The sequence below is a fragment of the Durio zibethinus genome, chromosome 1 (genome assembly GCF_047325235.1).
Source record: "Durio zibethinus cultivar Kanyao isolate XHJ-2024 chromosome 1, ASM4732523v1, whole genome shotgun sequence".
NCBI classification, from domain to species: domain Eukaryota; kingdom Viridiplantae; phylum Streptophyta; class Magnoliopsida; order Malvales; family Malvaceae; genus Durio; species Durio zibethinus.
The window spans coordinates 6813485-6833010 of NC_143162.1; the positions used below are offsets into that span (position 1 = coordinate 6813485).

The 19526-nt window shown below is 31.7% G+C and overlaps 3 protein-coding genes and 1 pseudogene across 6 annotated transcripts; 2 read left to right on the plus strand and 2 right to left on the minus strand.

Annotated features, from left to right (window-relative positions):
• The first annotated feature begins 320 nt into the window (after positions 1–320).
• LOC111311074 (protein AGENET DOMAIN (AGD)-CONTAINING P1-like) lies at positions 321–1456 on the plus strand (annotated as a pseudogene).
• A 1846-nt stretch (positions 1457–3302) lies between these two features.
• Positions 3303–6705, plus strand: LOC111311075 (putative E3 ubiquitin-protein ligase XBAT31). 2 transcript variants are annotated; one of them, XR_002692610.2, is made up of 9 exons: positions 3356–3679; positions 3819–3878; positions 3984–4055; positions 4144–4265; positions 4357–4497; positions 4574–4681; positions 5299–5557; positions 5959–6495; positions 6616–6705. XR_002692610.2 is itself a non-coding variant. In XM_022910452.2 (8 exons), the coding sequence occupies exons 1-8, from the start codon at positions 3500–3502 to the stop codon at positions 6397–6399; spliced, it is 1383 nt and encodes a 460-aa protein (XP_022766187.2). In that variant the 5' UTR covers positions 3303–3499; the 3' UTR covers positions 6400–6705. The 2 variants fall into 2 exon arrangements, 1 of the variants encoding a protein (XP_022766187.2); XM_022910452.2 differs by having other exon boundaries at positions 3303–3679; positions 5959–6705.
• Positions 6706–6816: 111 nt separating this feature from the next.
• Positions 6817–8711, minus strand: LOC111310618 (uncharacterized). 2 transcript variants are annotated; one of them, XM_089761534.1, is made up of 3 exons: positions 8612–8711; positions 8355–8504; positions 6817–7332 (listed from the first exon to the last, which is right to left on the minus strand). In XM_089761534.1, the coding sequence occupies exons 1-3, from the start codon at positions 8621–8623 to the stop codon at positions 6943–6945; spliced, it is 552 nt and encodes a 183-aa protein (XP_089617660.1). In that variant the 5' UTR covers positions 8624–8711; the 3' UTR covers positions 6817–6942. The 2 variants fall into 2 exon arrangements, 1 of the variants encoding a protein (XP_089617660.1); XR_016342527.1 differs by lacking the exon at positions 6817–7332 and adding an exon at positions 8226–8303 and having other exon boundaries at positions 8432–8504; positions 8612–8665.
• Positions 8712–14768: 6057 nt separating this feature from the next.
• LOC111311076 (peptide transporter family protein) lies at positions 14769–17347 on the minus strand. Of its 2 annotated transcripts, XM_022910453.2 has the most exons (5): positions 16342–17323; positions 16189–16246; positions 15993–16110; positions 15783–15900; positions 14769–15429 (listed from the first exon to the last, which is right to left on the minus strand). In XM_022910453.2, exons 1-5 carry the CDS (start codon positions 16909–16911, stop codon positions 15376–15378), a joined length of 918 nt encoding a protein of 305 aa, XP_022766188.2. In that variant the 5' UTR covers positions 16912–17323; the 3' UTR covers positions 14769–15375. The 2 variants fall into 2 exon arrangements, with proteins under 2 accessions (XP_022766188.2, XP_022766189.2); XM_022910454.2 differs by lacking the exon at positions 15783–15900 and having other exon boundaries at positions 16342–17347.
• Between the last annotated feature and the right edge of the window lie 2179 nt (positions 17348–19526).

Consider the following 19526-nt stretch of genomic DNA (forward strand, 5'->3'; position numbering starts at 1 on the left):
CTTTTTTGTAATTTCTATGGACAATATTTGTGCCAATAAAACCGACTCCGCTCAACCTCGAACTATCCTCATTCAAGTTATTCCTAGAGTCATCACTATTTTCAAATGCGCAGTTGCCAGATCTATTCTCAATTAAACATGCAACCACAAAAAACTTGAATATAAAAACTTCCAGAAGCATTCTTTGTTCTCAATAAAAACATGCAATTTGATTTTGGGGCAACACATGCATATGTATAGAAGCATTTTTTGTTCTCAATTAAAACATGCAACCACAAAAATGGTGGGACATCAACCACCAAGCCTACCAATTCCAAAGAATAGCATGCATGGGTGCTATTCTGAAGGTGCGAGGAAATGTTCCCAAATGGAGACTTTGACTAGAGATTGAAATTTGAAACAACTGTTTGAGTTGAGGAGAGAAGGAAAGAATGAAAAAGTGGTGAAGAACCAGTTGTAATAGAGTCAATGCTCATTGCCGACCCGAACATGAATCAAGCAAGGGACAGACACCTTTTAAAAACTTCTTCCAAACGACTGTATGCCTAAATCTATCCTCTATTTTTTTCTTTTTGACGATGAGTACGTGTACTTATAATTGGAGTCGGGGACTCCTTTTATTGTAAGTAATAGATTATGCGATGGCCCATTGATGTGGTTTTGAATATAATACATATATATTTATATATAAACATGGCTGCAATCCAGCTTTTCCATTGAAATCCTTTTCCTCTTATAACTAGCAAAACTTAAACCGCCTTTCAGCATATATAAAAAACCTTGGAGATCACAATTTTTCTTCACAAATTTTTTTTTTTCAAAGCACTTCCTTTTTTTTTTTTTTCTATCTCTCTCTCGTGTGCTACAATTAATGGCGCTGTTTTGTAAAGGAGATGAAGTTGAAGTATGCAGCAAGGAAGAGGGGTTCTTGGGATCATACTTCGAAGCCACCGTGGCATCGCCATTGAATGACAATACTCTTTACAAGGTGCAGTACAAGAACCTAGTGGAAGAAGAAGATCAAGCTCGCCTTTTGGTTGAGATAGTTTCGGCTGACGAGGTCCGACCAGTGCCACCAAGAACCGTAGGGGAAGCTACTCGGATTTTCTATTATCGTGAAAGGATTGATGCTTTCGCAATGATGCTTGGTGGGTTGGGAATATTACTGGGAAACAAGGGTTGAAGTATTGGGTTTATTTTGATACCACTGGGGATGAGATTGCTTACCCTGTTTCTCAGCTGAGAAATCATGTCGAATGGCGCAATGGCAAGTGGTTTTCCTCCGAGTAAAGGTTCTTTTGATCACTTCTTCTTTATGGGTTTAGGGTTGTTGTTTTTTTTTCTTTTTATTTCATCATTGAGTTATTTGCGTAACAATATTGTTTACGGATTCTAAATTGGATGGAAGAGTACTGTTCTTGCCATTGTTCATGGTTTTTAATTTCTATTTGATTAATCTTTTTTTTTTCTCTTTCCCGTTTGATTCCTTTCGATTTTTTAATCTTTAAAAGATTCCGGCGCTATCTACTTTGCGAATAATCGAACTATAAACAAAGAAAAATTAGTTTCTAAAGAACATTATCATAGTATAAAAAAGATATAGAGGGAATATTTTTTGTATTTTAGGTTGCAATCAGAGAGTTTCAACTCATTATTTTCAGTTCTGGAGTCGATTTCAGATCCATAATAGAAAGAATCAATTTTTAAGTTAAAGGAAGCATGTGATTAAGACAAATTTTTAATTGATTTTGTGGCTTTCTTGATTTAGTATAACTATTTTTTTTTTCAAGTTTTGGATGTCATTGCCATCCATTATCCCATCTCCTTCCAAGGCAATCTAATTTCGTTACGATCGTGAGTTTGGCTTGGAGTAATAATTTTCTAAAAATATTTATTTACCTCCTAATTCCTATATTGAAAAAAACATGGAAATTAATTACTCCTTTGCTAGAGAAACTTTGCTTTTTAGCTGTAGTTAATTGACACAAAACACCAAAAAGAAAAAGGTTGAACCATGTTGATGCCAAGACGGTGACAATGAGGAAAAAAGTCTAAAGAAGGAAAGCTATTTGTCTCCAAAATCGAGAGGGAAATAAATTTTTTTTTTTTTTTAGTTTTCTTTCTTTCTTTTAGGGAAATAATTTATTTTTTTTTTAGTTTTCTTTCTTTCTTTCTTTTAAACATGATTTAAGGAATATGGATTAGATTTATTCTCCAAGCTTGTATATAGAAAAGCGAAATTTTTGTGTGAATTTTTTAACTAATATAGTTTAGGGTGTAAATTGGAATTAAATTTTTTTATTCTCTTTCAAATGATTTACTAAAGTTTTTGTGATGATTTTAGCTCATATGTTTAAATCATGAATCTATATAATGTAATGCGAGTAATAACTTTTTAATAAAAAAAAAAAACAAGTTAAAACTAGTGATGGCAACGGGTAGGATCGGAGCAAGTTTTTGCTCGCCTCGAACCGATCCGACTTTAAACATATAAAATTTGCACTCGTACTCGATCCGATAAATTTTTTTTATTTTTAATATTCGATCCGATATTGTATAAAATCAAACCGACTCGATCCGATTCGAAATTAATAAAATATTATTTTAAATATAAATGTAAAATTAAATATATATAAAAATTTATAAAATTAAATATAAAATTAAAAAAATAATTAAAAAAATTTTTTTTTATATATATCGTGTCGGATTTGCCTAAAATCCGACCCCGACTTCAATCCGAAATTTTTTTATGCTACCCGACCCGATACTTGATTTTCTTAAAAAAAAATTGACCCTAAAAGATTGGGTCGGATCGAATCGAAACCCGTCGATTTCGGATATTTTTGCCTTCCCTAATTAAAATTGACTATATCTCACTAATAATTTTCACCATATTTTTCAAATAATAAACATATTATTTCCTTGACTAATGTTTTGTACATTTTTTTTTGTCTCACTTTCACCAATTAGCATGCTCTATTTTAATGCCGATTTTATTTGATTTCAACAAATTAATTCACCTATAGAAATTAGAAACCTTTTAAAAATTAATGCTATTTTTCATGAATAAAATATAAATGCAGACTTTCTAAAATTGAAAAGAAAAAGGGGAAAAAGAAACAATTATGATCTCTATCTTTGACAAATAATCTTTCAAATCTGTTTTACACCATTAAAGGCAATTTACCATGTAAAAATTTTAATTCCAACAAAGACTAAAGAACATTGCATAAAAAGAATCTTATGACGTCCGAACCGAAATGTAATTTGATAATTGCCCAAAATCTCGGATCAAACTACGAGGCATCAGCTACACAGTATCTAGTTACTAGTACAAATAGATAGATAAGCCCATTTCACTTTCAGAAACTCAGTCGTTGTTCCCACTATCACCATCACCATCTACACCACCCCACTCAGAGGTCGAGCGTGAGGAATCTCTGCTGGGACCTGGACAGTTCTCCATTTGCTAAGTAACAGATAAGGCGGGGAGGAGGTGATGGGTCAAAAGCTTAGTTGTAGAGAAAACCATGAGACCGCGTTGCTTGGTGCTGTTCAGACAGGTGATTTGGAGATGGTTCAGGCAATGGTTGAAGCAGACCAAAGTACCTTAACGAGGACCACTAGATATGGGAAGTTGTCTATTTTGCATGTGGCAGCCATAAATGGTCAGATCGAGGTGGGCTTGGTGTTTCTTAATTGATTTTGCTGGATTTTGGGATTTTCTTTCAATTTTTTTTTCTTGGGACAATGTTGATTATTTCCTTCATCCTTCTGGGATTCTTTTGTTTTGGTGTTTGGTTTGATCATTGCTGCAGATTCTTTCATTTCTTTTAGATCGATGTCCCAATTCAGATATCTTGAATCGTCATAGACAGGTACATGTTTAGATAGAGAATCCTTTTTTTTTTTTTTTGCATGTTTTCTGATTGATTGTCTTTTGATTTCTATCTCATGAACTGTTTTGCTTGTGATTGGCTTAGACCCCACTGATGTTGGCTGCAATGCATGGGAAGACTGATTGTGTGAAAAAGTTTATCCAGAGTGGAGCATATGTATGGCAAGTTTCTGTTTCTGCTGAAATTTACTACTTTGACTGTTACCAAGAAATTGATCATGGTAGTGTCTATAATTGTTAATCAGGTATTGACGTTTGATTCACTTCAAGGAAGAACCTGCTTGCATTATGCTGCTTACTATGGTCATTGTGATTGCCTTCAAGCTCTTCTTTCTGCTGCCCATAGCAGTCCCCTTGCAGATTCTTGGTCTTTCCCTCTTGACACTTAAAAAATGTTGCAAATTGGTGAACCATGTGATTATTGTCTGATTGAATTTGATTGCACTGCAAATTTGTAGGGGCTTTGCAAGATTTGTGAACATAAGAGATGAAAATGGTGCTACTCCACTGCATTTGGCAGCTCGAGAAGGATGGTCTAATTGTGTTCATGCCCTCTTAGATAATGGGGCTCTTGTTTGTGCTTCAACTGGTGGAAATGGGTAATTATCTTGATTAAGTTTTATTTATCCATAATTCTCAGTTATGAATTTGGATTGATTTTAGGTCTCTCTGCAGCTACCCGGGGAGCACTCCTCTTCATTTTGCTGCCCGTGGGGGTTCTACCGAGTGTATCCGGGAACTACTTGCTTGGGGAGCAGATAGGCTTCAACCAGATTCATATGGGTAAGCATATGTAGAAATTCAATTGTTACTTTCTTTCTTTCTTTCTTACAGATGAAATAGACAGAAATTTTCAATCATGACTTTTGCATTATTATCATATTATGGACCGATGATGTCTGATTGGCCAAAATGACTAAATCTTTTGTTTATCCACTTTAGAGATCTTGATTCTTGGCACATTGGATATAGAATTCATTGTTAAAATCTCAATTTGACTTTTATGAAAAAAACCCTGCATTTCAGCTTAACATTTAAACTTCAGGCTTGTTATACATCATGTATATAAACTTTCAATCAATAGTAAAGATTATATGCACTCTCAAATCTTCAAAATTGTGGGAAATTCAATATTTCTTTTTCTTTTTATATCTTAATTTTTAGGATAGCAGATTGTGAAATCATTTCTTTTCTGATTTGGATATTACTTGCAACTATACTATTGGACTTCCATTCAACAACATAGGCATTAGTTTATATTGTCATTGAAAGCCTGGATTTTAATGTTTTTGTTATCAATAACAACCAAAAAAAAAAGTTTAGGGCATGTGGTCGTCCAAATCTTAATTAAATATGTTTTTAGGTTGAAATAAAATGTACCAAGTTTTGTATTTCTGCAGGAGAATACCATATATAATTGCTATGAAACACAGACATGAGGCATGTGCTGCATTATTGAACCCTGCATCCGCAGAACCTATTGTTTGGCCATTTCCTTTAAGGTTCATAAGCGATCTTAATCCAGACACAAAAGAAGTGTTGGAAAAGGCCTTAATGGAAGCAAACAGAGAGAGGGAGAAGGCCATTTTGAAGGAGACAATCCATGCACTTACATCTGCTTCAGATTATGAGGTTGAAGCTGACGGTACTGCTGCTGAGGTAATACTGTTTGCAACTTAATTTTCTTTAACTTAGCTGTATGTAAAGATTACTTAAAAATTAAAAGCTAAACCCAATGTAGGATTTTAAAGTATTTATGCTTAAGTTTTTAAAGTTCAACAAGGATGATAGCTGTTTTATTTTGACATCAAAACAGAGTGAAATTAAAGTGTATGGATTGAAAAGTTATCATATGTGAATATACCCAAGATGAATGAGATGGGAGCATCATCAGCTGCTTTAATTATATATTGCATTGTGGAAATTTGTTGGCTTAATTATGGCTTGAAAGAAACAATAACTTCAGTAGCAACGTGCAGGGGATACAGAGTTAGTAATATTCTATTAGGAATATGTATATATTTTTTGTTTTTAATTCATTGGCGAATCTTCTCTAACAGGCCAGTGATGTAGATGTATGCTGCATATGTTTTGACCGGCTATGCGCGATAGAGATTAGACAATGTGGTCACCAGATGTGCGCTCATTGCATCTTAGCTCTGTGTTGCCACAAGAAGCCCAACCCATTAACAGCATCTCCTGTAGTCCTAGTTTGTCCCTTCTGCCGCAGGGGAATCACCCAACTAGTTGTTGCCAAAATCAACAATAAGGAATCAGAATCAGAAGCTAGTCCTACAAGGCTGAGTGGTGGAAAGATCACCAACATTGATACAGGAGCAGAATTCAGTCCCTCTAAGCCAATTAAATCAAGGAAGTCCAATTGCAGTGAAGGAAGCAGTAGTTTCAAGGGTTTATCAGCCATCAGCACATTTGGGAAAATGGGTAGCCGCAGTGCAGGAAAAGTGCCTGCTGAATGCAGTGAAGGAAATGAAAAGTTCTAACATGCAACAGCCATGGATCTTCTTTTCTGTGGTGTAGTTTGATGAACCAGCAAAGCTGCCAATGTTCATATAGCTTCCAAACGAAAAGTATATTTGGTATGCTCTTTGAACTCCATCCTTTAATAGTGGTTTATATTGATTATGATGAGCTATGAGAGCACAAGTGACATTAAATTCTCTTGCAAAGTTCAAATCGCTTGGATCTTGTTATTGCAGTCCGCTCTATGGAATGAAGAAGCAGTGGACTAATATAATGGAGTCAAATTTTCAGTGAATGCTCGTAATTATCAATTATTTAAACTTTAATTAGTTGTGAACTTATTTTATTGTACTGCATTTTGCTTTGCATCCCTTAAAAGGAGAGTTGTGACTGATCAGTGAGGCATGTTTGGTTTGATTTGATCTATACTAACTGTATCCAATGAGAAGAGTAAGATCCTGGGAATGTCTTTTGTTTTTTTTTGTTTCAATCTATGGAGGTGAAATGGAGAAGGAGAATAAATCTTAAAAAAGAAAAATAGTAAATGTTTCGGTGAAAAGTCCTCATTCGATGAGTTGTCCACACAAACGTGAAAGCAATAAAGGAACCCCATGCCCATTGCCACGTTCCAATAGATCTCTGTCAGATTTCCTACCATATTCTGCACTCCATGTAGCAGCAGGGATTTGATTCCTCCTGGAAATGTTGGCGGCTCTCCTTTCTACTTCAAGAAAGTGACCAAGAGACTGATCCTTGTTAGCGTCCACAGCATCAGTGCTTAGTTTTGAACAAAATGAGAACAGCCAAGGTCTATACTTAAAATTATTCTTCTGATCTCTCGAGGTTTCTGTGGTTTTTCTCCTGGTTGATCTCCTTGAGAGCTCTAGAAGACTAGAAATTCCTACGAGGCTTCCAAGAGAGATGCTTTTGTCATGGAAGAAAGACCTAGCGGACTGAAATCATTTTCAAGAAAAAAAAAAAAAAACCTGCTAAATCAATTTAAGTAAATTATATTGTTGAGGTGGTTCTGAGTACGAAATTCCTCGTCTCTAAAAAAATGGAAGGGAAGGAATGGGAAGGAAAGGTGACATGATATATATAACATGTGTAAACTCTATTTGCTTTCTTTGCTTCCAAACTCAATAGGACAAAGCAAAGATGGGAACTAGGCCTCAAGATTAATGCATGCAGGAATAATTGCTGAAGCTTGGAAGTGACTGTTTAATGATCTGTTAGACCATGCTGTCTGGGACCCAAAGTCACCTTACCTAGCATGACAAACCACTTTAAACACATCAATCAGCTACAGCTAGGGATCCGAGAGCTTGTGGGCATCTTCCTTTTTGTCGTCATCTTGTTAAAAATAGAGTACTAGATGAACCACATTAATATTAATTTTAATATAACGAGAGAGATTTAGCCTTTGCTGGATCAATTGAAGAACATAATGCAGTCAAAATACCATGATAATAGGACCATGTGAAAAGGGAGTAAAGCTGCTGCTTCAAGCTTTGCTTTTAATTGAATAGGGCACGGAAGTGAAACTGAAAACCCATTACAATATGGAAAGCAGAAGTAAACATGTATAGAATGGTTCTCTGCAGTCTGGTTTTCAGGATTCAGGAATAGAACAAACAAGGAAAAAGGTGGTCACTGTAGTTACAGTTAGAACTTCAGTTAAAACACAGGTGGTTCTGTTGATTATTTTTGTACATTTATATGGAAAATGGAAAATGAAAAATCAGGCATTTGTTCGTTTGATATAATGTTTCTTAAACCAGTTGACTACAAGTTAGTGGTTTTTCTTCTGTCAAATACTAAAAGATAAGGAAAATCTTTGTTTCAGGGAGAAGAAAAGACTGACCTCTGTATTAAGATCTGAAGAAGAAATGCTAGAGGAACTTGGAAGTTAGTGGTTTTTCTTCTGTCAAATAGTAAAGGAAAATCTTTGTTTCAGGGAGAAGAAAAGACTGACCTCTGTATCAAGATCTGAAGAAGAAATGCTAGAGGAACTTGGAGAAGCAGTAAGCAAAGTACTAAATGAAACAGAACCTGAGAAATCACGATTTCTCACCAACCCAATTCTTGCATTCAATGGTTGAAGGCCTAGAGGCCACCCTTCTTCCTGCATCCACAAAATGTTTCATTTTTCCTGTCAAATTCCTCGGTAAAGCGAATAAAAACCAGATGAAGGAACCATCAGTTTGAAGGAGAGAGACAAGTAGCTATTACTCGTTGAGCCATGATCTTTCACATCAAGTACACTGGAAATCTGCAAAGATTTATTGATGTACTAAGAGAAGTCACCTCAGATAGAGAGTTAGATGTCATTTCCACCACTGAGCTCCGTTGTGAAACGAAAAGAAAGAGCAACAAGGGATACAAGGATAATGGATTTAAATAGCGGCCGTAATCATGTTTTCGGATATAACGGAAATAATTACGATTATTACGGTCATCACGATCGTAAATTCTTTTTTTACACAATTTATTATAAAATATAATAATTATAATTATAATTATAAAAACTCTTATTCAATTATTTTAAAAATAGTTTATAACACTCTATGTTTTTTATTTTTTTTAAAAATTATTCATAATTTTATTTAGATTATAAAAAGTATTCATATTTGATTTATCCATAAAATTTTTCTTGGTCAAGTTCATATTCAATATTAATTCTAGATAAATCAAATATTAACAAAACATAATATGTTAAATACCAAGCATTTAATTTAATAAAATTATAAATTTAAAAATATAATAATTTCAAATTTCATCAACTACAATTATTGATATATATTTTAAATTTTATCACATGGTAGAATGACGAAGATGATCAGATTCTCTATCTTCACTTTGAGAGCCAAGTTGACTCTATCTCCATCCCTAAGGCTTTTGTTCTTGATAATTTTGAGGTGGAGGATATATTTGAAGAGGTGAAAGATACATTTGAGGTGGATAATAACCATATGGAGGTGGATAACCATGAAGAGGTCAAAAATTAAGTTGTTCTGGTGGATAGTAATGTCTTTGAGTATTAGCAGATGATTCACTATACTCAAAGTTACTATAATTTGATCTCCCACTTGAAGATGAAGAACCTCTAGAAATATCATAGTGGTGCTTCTTTGCTTTTTCTTTTGATCGAGCTGTACGTGCACTTTAACCCTCACTAGATTTAACAAATGGATTTTTTTCATATTCTGCCATATTAATGAAAAGTCCACCAGTAGCAGCAAGCCCAAATTCTCCTCCAAGTGGGCTGTAAGGTCGATTTGCATCCATATTATCAACCAAAATTCGCACCATCACCATCACCATCTCTATCACCATCATCATCTGAACTTAAACCATCACTATCATTACTCTGACTTGGTGTCGGACTTGAACTTGAATGAGACACATTCTTTTCTTGAGATTGACGTGATCGTTCAACATTCATTTTATTATCAAAATTATCTGCAGGCAACCAATCAGAGTTTTGATCATCTAATAGAGGATTTTCTTTCTCTTACAGCCATTTTGTTAGTGGATCATCATCTTCAAAAATATGGTCAAGGCTAATAAAATTAAAGCTATTATTTATTTCATTAATGCTTGTCTCGAAATAATAGCAACTACATCGATTGAAAATACAATAATAAATGAATAAATAAAAAATAATTTAATTTTTAATACATAAAATAAATGTTAAAGTTATAAAATAGTATTAAATACTAACCCGATTAATCATTCTGATTTGAGTATCTATCAAAGGTTCTAATCTTTCAATAATTGCTTTTATACCTTCTAATGTTTCTTTAAATACATTTGCATAATGTTCCACTCCAAATTGAAATTGTAGATTTAGATAGTAACCTAAACATAATTTATAATAATATTATATTAAAGTAATAAAAAATAAATGTATAAGCAATTTAAGTATAAAAAATAAGCATATTTTTTAAATACCATCTATATTTTTGGTTTACTTACCAGCTGAATGCAAGTCAGAGTGCATGAAACTCCATCTATTGTCAATAATTTTTTCATATTCAGTAGAATAACGATAAATTTGCTGAATTGCTTGTTTAACTCTATCCACAGCCTCGTAAATAAAGCCAATTGTTGGTTTTTCATCACCATCCACAAGGTGCAACACTTTTACCAAAGGCTTATAAACTTTTATATATCATTTGCTTTTTTCCAAAAAAATTTTTTCAAAATGATTTTTTTGGCTTCATAAGCAGGTCCTGATTTTTGTTGTCCCCATTTTGAATCTTTAAATTCCTATATATTCATCAATAAATTTTTAGAGTAATATATTTTAAATTAATATTTTAAAACAATGATATCATAAAAAGATGCTAGATTTAAATAGTTGTACTAATTACAAGTACTAACCTTTGAATTGAACATCTCTTTCAAACTTTGCTTTTGCCTCATTATTTCTTCTAATTGTATGAAATAAGTGACAAATCGAGTAAGAGCAGGACGAAGTATTTGCTTCCCTTTTGTATATTTCTTCATCAAATTAACAGTCCAAATGTGATTGTATATAAAACAAGTCACTTTCTTTACATCATCCAAAACTTTTACCACATTTTTTTTCTTCTCAATATCTTCAAGGCACAAGTCCAAACAATGAGCTGAACATGTTGTCCAATACAAATGTTTTCTCTTCTTCATTAGTCTTTTTCCTACGGCCTTAAGTGCTGTCTCGTTATCAGTGACTATTTGAACAATGTATTTTTCTCCAATTTCTTTCATAACTTTATCTAATAATCTGTAGTAAAAGTTTGCATCTCTACTATGAACACTTAAGACATCTACAGATTTTTAAAAAATGATCCATTTACTACAGTAAACAAGAAAATTAATGATATACATTTGATTCAAACTATTGGTCCAACCATCACACATCAAAGTGACACCCAATTCATTCTAATAAGCTTTTAATCCATTAACCCATTTATGAACTTATTGATACTCAGACTCTAAATACACATCTGAGACCTCATAAGGTGTTGAAAGTCTTACATATTGGCCAAATTCTACTGCCACAGAAATCAAATTATGCAACCATGGAGAATTTGCTAATTGAAAAGGAAGTCGATCATATATCAAAAATTTTGATACTGATTCACCCATTTTTCTTCTTAATGTCTTTAGAAATGAATCACTTACTTTTGGTTATCTTGAACTTTTACTTCTAATCAATTCAAGAATAGCTCCCCTTAATGAAAATTCAGACTCATTTGGAGTTGATTTTCTTGTTCTTTCTTCAAAATATTCAGCAACTGAATCATGAGAGCTTTGTCATTCTTCATATATGTTACTCCAACCACTAGTTCTTTGTCTGAATTCTTGTCTTCTGTACCACTCATGTTGTGATTGGATACTATCTCGCACGACTTGTCTAGTAGCGATGTCTTCAGCAATAAATCTTTCATAATCATCTTCCCCTATTAACTGTGATAAAAATTCATTTTTTCTCCTTTTGTTGTTAGCTTTTTTTTGTTTGCTTTCTTGAAGGAGTTTCATCATACTTTCTCTTACTATACCCTATTAATAATATAGTTAAAAAAAAAATTAGTTGCACATGCTTATATAATTTTATAATTTTTATTAAAAAATTAACAATAATATTTTCAAAAGAATTAAAAAAACATAACATACCAGTAACGTTGGGGAATGGTGTAACATTGCCAATTTTATGAGCAATGTATTCTTTGAAATGTGTTATTCCTTCTTTTACAACTTTACCACAAAGTTTACATGAAACATTTCCTCTTGTATTTGGCACAGGTGTTCCAGAATGCCAACCTATATCATCACTTGACGCGCCCTCTACTCCTTTATTCGAAAACTCTTCACGTGGTGGCATACTTACTATTTTGTATAAAAACAAAATAAACTTATATTTAGAAATATTAATATTACTTATTACATCATTAAAAATTGATTTTACGCTAAATTTTTTAATTTTTAGTTTTTAATCTTAAGAATATTATTAAATAACTTAATCTTTTTGATACACTAATTGATATTAATTTTTTTATCACAAATAACTTCAAATAATTATATAAAAAATGCAATCTTCAATAATTACACAAAAATAATAAGAATTAATCTAATATCAAAAGAATTGACAATAATATAAATATCAAAACAACAAAAAAAATTATTAAATTTCATATACAAAATTATAAATTAATATCTAACACAATCAAAATATAATATTTAATTTTAATTAATTTTCGTCTAACTTATATAAAAAATTTATAAATAATTTTCATCTACAATCCTATGTATATCATATTAAATTATTAATCTTTTAATTTTTTTTAATTATAAATCTGCAATCCCTTTAATTAGATTTTATCTAAAAAAATTTCAAAAATTAAAAGTTTTCAAACTTATATTTTAATAAAATTTTCAAACCTATATTTTTTATTTTTTAGTTTTTAATCTTAATAAGAGTAATAGATCATAAAATGTTAAATTTATTAAGCAACTTAATTTTTTTGATACACTAATTGATATAAATTTTTTTTATCACAAACAATTTTTATAATTATACACAAAAATAACAAGAATTAATCTAATATCAAAAGAATTGATAATAATATAAATATCAAAACAACAAAAAAATATTAAAATTCAGATACAAAATTATAAATTAATATATAACACAACAAAATATAATATTTAATTTTAATTATTTTTCATCTAACTTATACAAAAAAATTTATCAAAATTTTTCATTTAAAATCTCTATATATTATATTAAATTATTAATCTCTTTTTTTTTAATTATAAATTTTCAAAACCACTAATTAAATTTTATCTAAAAATTTTTCAAAAATTAATTACAAAATTAAATAAAAAATTCAATCCCACTCTCCAAGCACCACACCATACCCAATCCTTCCCCACCCTCATCCAATCCCTCTCCACCTTCCCCTCAACATCCCACCACAACCAATCCCTCTCCACCCCATCCAATCTCTCCCCACATGCTTAATATCCCAAATTTGTTTAATTCTTTCTGACAAACGACAGACCTTTCTAGAAACGCTAATACTCTCTTCTGTTCTTCTTCTTCTTCGTGCTGCCTTCCTTGGCTTTTCAGAATTTTCTTCTTATCTCTTTTTTTTCATCTCTTATTTTCTCTCGCATACCTTTTACTATCACTTGCTGACTTGCCTAGTATCTACAGATACGTCGTTCGTCTTTCAAACTCTCACAACAGATCATTTTACAAAAATTTTACAAAAAAAAAAGATAATTTAACTTTCTTTTCTTACTTTAATTGATCTTAAATATTAATTGAAAACTTGAGGTTAATTTGAATTTGAATGTCGAAAATACCGATTGAATGGTTGAAACTTGAAATAATTGATCTGTTTTCTAGCTCATTTTTAAATTTATTTTGATGATAAAGATCTGAGATTGTGAGCTTTATTTTTTGCTTTGGCTTTTACTTTTACTTTTGCAGGTTTATTGTTTTATTCTGCAGACTTAAAATTTTTTTTTCTTGAACTATTAGATCCGTGAGTAGAAAAACGAAAATAGCGGCAATAACGATCCGTTATTGTTGCTATTGTCCATTACGCTATTATTTTACGATCGTTACTCTTCGTTTTTGCTGTGAATGAATTTTTCAACCGTTTTTTATTTAATAACGGTGGCGGATGGTGACGTTACCGTAATTTAGCGATCGTTATTCCACTATTAAACCATTATTTGAATCCCCGAGGACTTAAAAGAAAGGGTCGAAAATAATGGAAGCTTGCATCAAAATGGTGAAGATTAAAAACCAAGTTAAGTTTGCTTTATCTAATCCAAGCCAAAGAGCAATTTTTCACTTCAAACTCAAAATTACATGACAACTGATAAAGAAAGAGAGTGAGGAAGGCAACATCTCCCCTGTTGAGGAGACAGAAGGGAGAAGGAAGGAGAGGAAGTGGAATAATTTTTGTCCCGTGGCGGAGAAAAGAGAACATGGCACTGCAAAGCGGGGCCAGGCTCTTGACTCCATAGCAGGGCTGTGGCGGCACCTTTCTTATATAACCAAGATACCCCCTTCCCCATTTCTTTTTAAAGATCCCATATTTTGCAAATTCCCATCTTGGTAGACTTTTTATTAATGCAATGTAATATTAGAAGATGAAAAGATTTGGGAATGGAAATAATTGCTCAACATATTTGACCCGGAATAAGGTGAAGATTTCGTGATAACTCGTACGAAACAATATCTGTAAGATCAGAACTCTGAAATTAAAACTTCAGATTTTTTATGATTGATATCAAGATGAAACCATCAGTTATTAGAAGATGAACCTCATTATGAACACATTCCTTTTGGGAACCAGGAGCCATTTCTGTAAAAGACAGCACGCCGTTTGTCATGACAGGAAATTTATATTATTTTAAGATAGGAGGAAGAGCAAAAGATAACATCAGAAAAAGAGCTAAGAGAAGGAAAAGGAAATGGTTGGAGTACATAAACTGTTTCGTCCTGTTTTTCGAGGGACTTAACTTTCTTCCTTTTGGTCCACAGGCTCTGTTCAGTAAGTTGCTGTAACCAAGTTACTCCAAGCTTCACAATTCCTCAGATGTCTGATTCTTTAACCAATGAATGATGATAAAGGGATGCTGCACAGAACAGTAAAAATGGAATGTGGCTCCCCCCACATCAATCATCAAAACAGAGATCCTCCAGAGAGTGAAATCGAATCAACAGTAGAATCAAGAAACTCTTTTCTTTTATTTCCTTTTATCATTTAAAATGACAAGCTTTGAAGGACAAATGACTAAAAATTATGCAGTCATCAAAGGGGCAACAAGCCATTCTTGACCCTAAGATGCATTTTAAGCTGAAATGCTCTCCCCTTTTCCTTTTTTTTTTTTTTTCACTTGCTCAAGTTGGAGGGAAAACTTCTCATTTAGTGGATCTCTTCGGTTGTGATTCTTCTGGTGCCAGAAATTAACTGGATCATGGAGCTGATTTATAGCTGAAATTGGCTTGCACCAGGACGATACTCCCCAATCCCTAGCAGGTCCTGCAAATATATTAACCAAGATCAGAACTTTAACCAGAAAAAGTAGGCAATAAAAAAATATCAAAGATTCACAATGCTGTGCGCATAAATCTTCATTGATATGAATAACTGATCCAATAGGCCTTAGGCAATAAAAAATAAAACTTGTAGATTATGGTTTCCTAAGATTGAAAAATGAGAAGAATATTGAAAGGGAAACATAGAGGATAAGGAACCATTGATCAAGGACCACATTTCTAATTATTGATTAGCTTAAGGATGGTTTCCTAAATAGTATGAGATTTAGGCAAACTTAAAATGTCACAATGAAACCTGCAAATGTGATGTGAGAGTAGTCAAAAGGAAACATCTACCTGACATGCTTTGTTCTTAGCTCTAGTTTCTGCTGTGCTAGGGATATCATGGTTGGGTTTTAGAAATCTCTTCTCCCTCCGCTCACACGAGCCCCATCCATCCGAGAACCTCCCACCCCTAATAACATGAATAAAGGAAAATAATGCTAAAGTAGTAACCTTTAACCATCAAATAAGTACTGTAATTTTCAAGAGCTCAAAGGAACATACTGCATGTAAGCCCGAACCACGAATTCAGCACGCTGAACATTGCGATTTTCATCAAATTCAATGTTCTTGTCTTTGATTTCGAATGATACATTGAAATAAAACGATATTTTCCTCCAACCTACATAACAAGAACACCACATTTTACCACTTAATGCCAATTATGAAAGAGTAAAGAAGAGAACCAGAGGTAATTTACCTGATTTTTTGATGAAAGGGTTTCCAGATATCATAGTATAATCAGATTTCTCCAAAATCTGTTCATTGACAACATCATTTTCTTTTCCAAATGTAATGTGAATTTCTTTTCAAATGCTGAAGGTAAATTTCAGATGGTGAAAGCTTTAATTACCGCTATGGCTGCATTCTGATATTCTTTAAACAGCTCAACCGAAGGAAACTTCCCGGACAAGCTATGCCTCATCCCTTCCTTCTCCTCGCTCCTTCCACAACTCCCCGGCGACACGTCCGAACCATTAACACCGTCAACTCCTCTGAACCCCGGCGACAAATACATCTCCGGCGACCGGTACTCCTGCAAAGAGGTTTTTGGCGTCCTCTGCACCATTGCCATCGGGCTTGTCTCGCTGACCTCGGAAGCACAAGACCTAGCCATCTTGTATGGCCGGTGATCATCTTCTCTGGTGTTAGCGAGACGCCGGCGATTGGTGTTGGGAGTGGAATAAAGTTTATGGCTGGGGTTTTGAATCTTTAGCTGGGGGAGTTTTCGGGGGGGAGAGGGGTGGGATATTGGGGTGGGCGGGGATTGGTAGTTGGGATATTTAATTGCTAAGGTTTTGCGAAGTTTGGAGGAGGAGGAGGAGTGGGAGGCAGCGGCGGAGTCGATTACCGCCCATAAAGCGGCGTCATCTAGGTCTTTGTCGTCGATGGCGTAGCTTATTGGTGAATTTACTGAGTTCATTTTTTCTATTACTATCTTTTTGATGATTCAAAGTAAGTATTTTGAGACAAGGGGAGATCTATTTGGATTTTCGGTTTTTCATTTGGATAATACAGCGAGAGTTTCAGGCGAAAGCCGCGGGGGAAATAGATCTGTGCTTGAATTCAAATCTGGGGAGGGAAATAAAACGAAGTCGTATTTACGTGAAGCTTCTCTGGTACGGTATTTTCATTTTTCAGGGTCAGGATTCATTTGGGCTGGATTTGGTCCAGGTGTGAATTAGAATGGGCCAAACGGTCTAGACAGAATTGGTCAGGACCACTTCGGTTAAAAAGATCCTACTTATTTTGTACATGTTTCAAAAAATCGGCGTTTATTTTCACATGCGTCTCATGGGAATACTCCTTATTTTATTTATTTAACACATAATTGTATGATTTATAAATGAATAAAATTAATAAAATTTATATTAAAAAAAATTTGCATTAACATGTAAAGTTTATATAAATTAACATAAAGCTTATTGTTTTTATTATTAAAATTATGAAGATAAAAGATTGTGTAAATTTTAGTTCTTTTCATGTATCAATTAAATTCAGCAATTTTAATAGTTAACAAAAAATTAAAACAATAAAGATAAAACAACTTTTTAATTCCTAATAAATTGAACAATTATGATTGATAATAAAAATATTTACAATGATATTTTAAAATATAGTAAACGACACAGTTCAAAAGATTTTATATGGCCATACTTATATATATTACTAGTTTTAGGCATGTACATATTGCACTTGTAAATTTTTATATCTAAAAATTTATCTCAATAAATAATTTTTAATATTATGACAATAATAACAAATATTAACAATTTAATTTTGATTGTGATATAATATAAGTAAAATTTGATAATTTTTTATATATTTTTTATAATAATGATAAATACTAATAATTTAATTTGTATTTTTATACTATAAGTAAAATTTGATAACTTTTGATATAATTTTAATTTTGATAATCTTTTATAACATTTTGGTAACCTTCAATGTTAGTTTGGTAACTTATAATAAAATTTTGGTAATCAATGATATAATTTTGATAATCTTTAATAAAATTTTGATAATCATTTGATGTAATTTAGTAAGTTTTAAGTAATTTATGATACACTTTGGTAGCTATTAATAAAACTTGTGCTATTGTATGTTTAATAATGGCTTCTCACAAAAAAGCAATGGTTAAGTTACAGTTAGAGATGTAAATGATACATAAGTACTCGTAAGTTACTCAGGTTCGATTTAAATAAAATTCAAATTCAGCTCGATCATTATCGAATCAAGCTCAAGCTCGAGTAACTCAACTTATAAATCGAGCTGCATCATTATTCTTAGCTCGAGTAGCTCACGAGCTTAATTAAGCTTTTATATTTTAATATATTTTAATTATTTTAATTGATAAAATATCTCGAACTCGAATACAAATCATCAAGCTTTTGTTAAATATAAAAATCGAATTTATTTTTATATGTTAATCGAGCTTAATTGAGCGAGCTCGAGTAATTTGATTTTTATCTCAAGTCGATCTCAAGTTAAAAAAATAAAATTCGATCAAGTTCAAGCTGAGCTTTAAGCCTCAAATTTGGAGTCTAGCTCGAGCTTGAGCTTAATATTATATCGACTTGAACTCGGTCGATTACACCCCTAGTTATAGTATAAGATAATTTTTTTATATAATAATATTATTGTTTCATTCAAATTTAAAAATTTTTCATTAGATTTTTTATTGAATAGGTTCATAGTAAATTTATTTTAATCTCTCAAGATGAAATTTGTAACTTCGGTTTTTATAGTAACCAAAATTCAATTTCTGACAACTTCAAATATAAAAATTTATCAATAAATAGCAACTAAGTTATCATTGATTTAATACTACTTTATTATTAATTTACTACTAAGCTATCAATGATATACTACTAAATTATTAATAATTTACTATTAAAGTAGCATTGAAGTACAATTAATTTATGAATGATTTATTACTAAGTTATAAATAATTTACTAATAAATTATTAATGATTTACTATTAATTTACTGATGATTTATTATAAAATTATAACTAATTTAATATTAATTTTTAATAATTTACTATAAAATTATCAATGATTAACTAATATACTACAAAATTATAACTGATTTATAACTAAATTGTCACTGATTTGTAACTAAATTATTACTAACTTACTACTAAGTTATCAACAATTTATATTTAAATTATTATTGATTTATTATTATATTATTATGCATTTAGTAATTATTGATTTATTGATTTACTACTTAGTTTTCGATTATTTATTACAGTATCATCACAGATTTATTATTGAATTAATTGTAATTTATTATCAAGTTATCACTAATTTATATTAAATTATCCATAATTTATTATTAAATTATTATTAATTAACTATTAAGTTATCGATGATTTACTATTACTAAGTTATATTAATTTAATTTTAAGTTTCTAATGATTAACTACTAAATTATCATTGTTTTACTATTAAGTTTATCAATTAATTACTATTAAATTGTTTACCCAAAAAAATACTATTAAATTAAAGCTGATTAACTATTAATTTATCATTA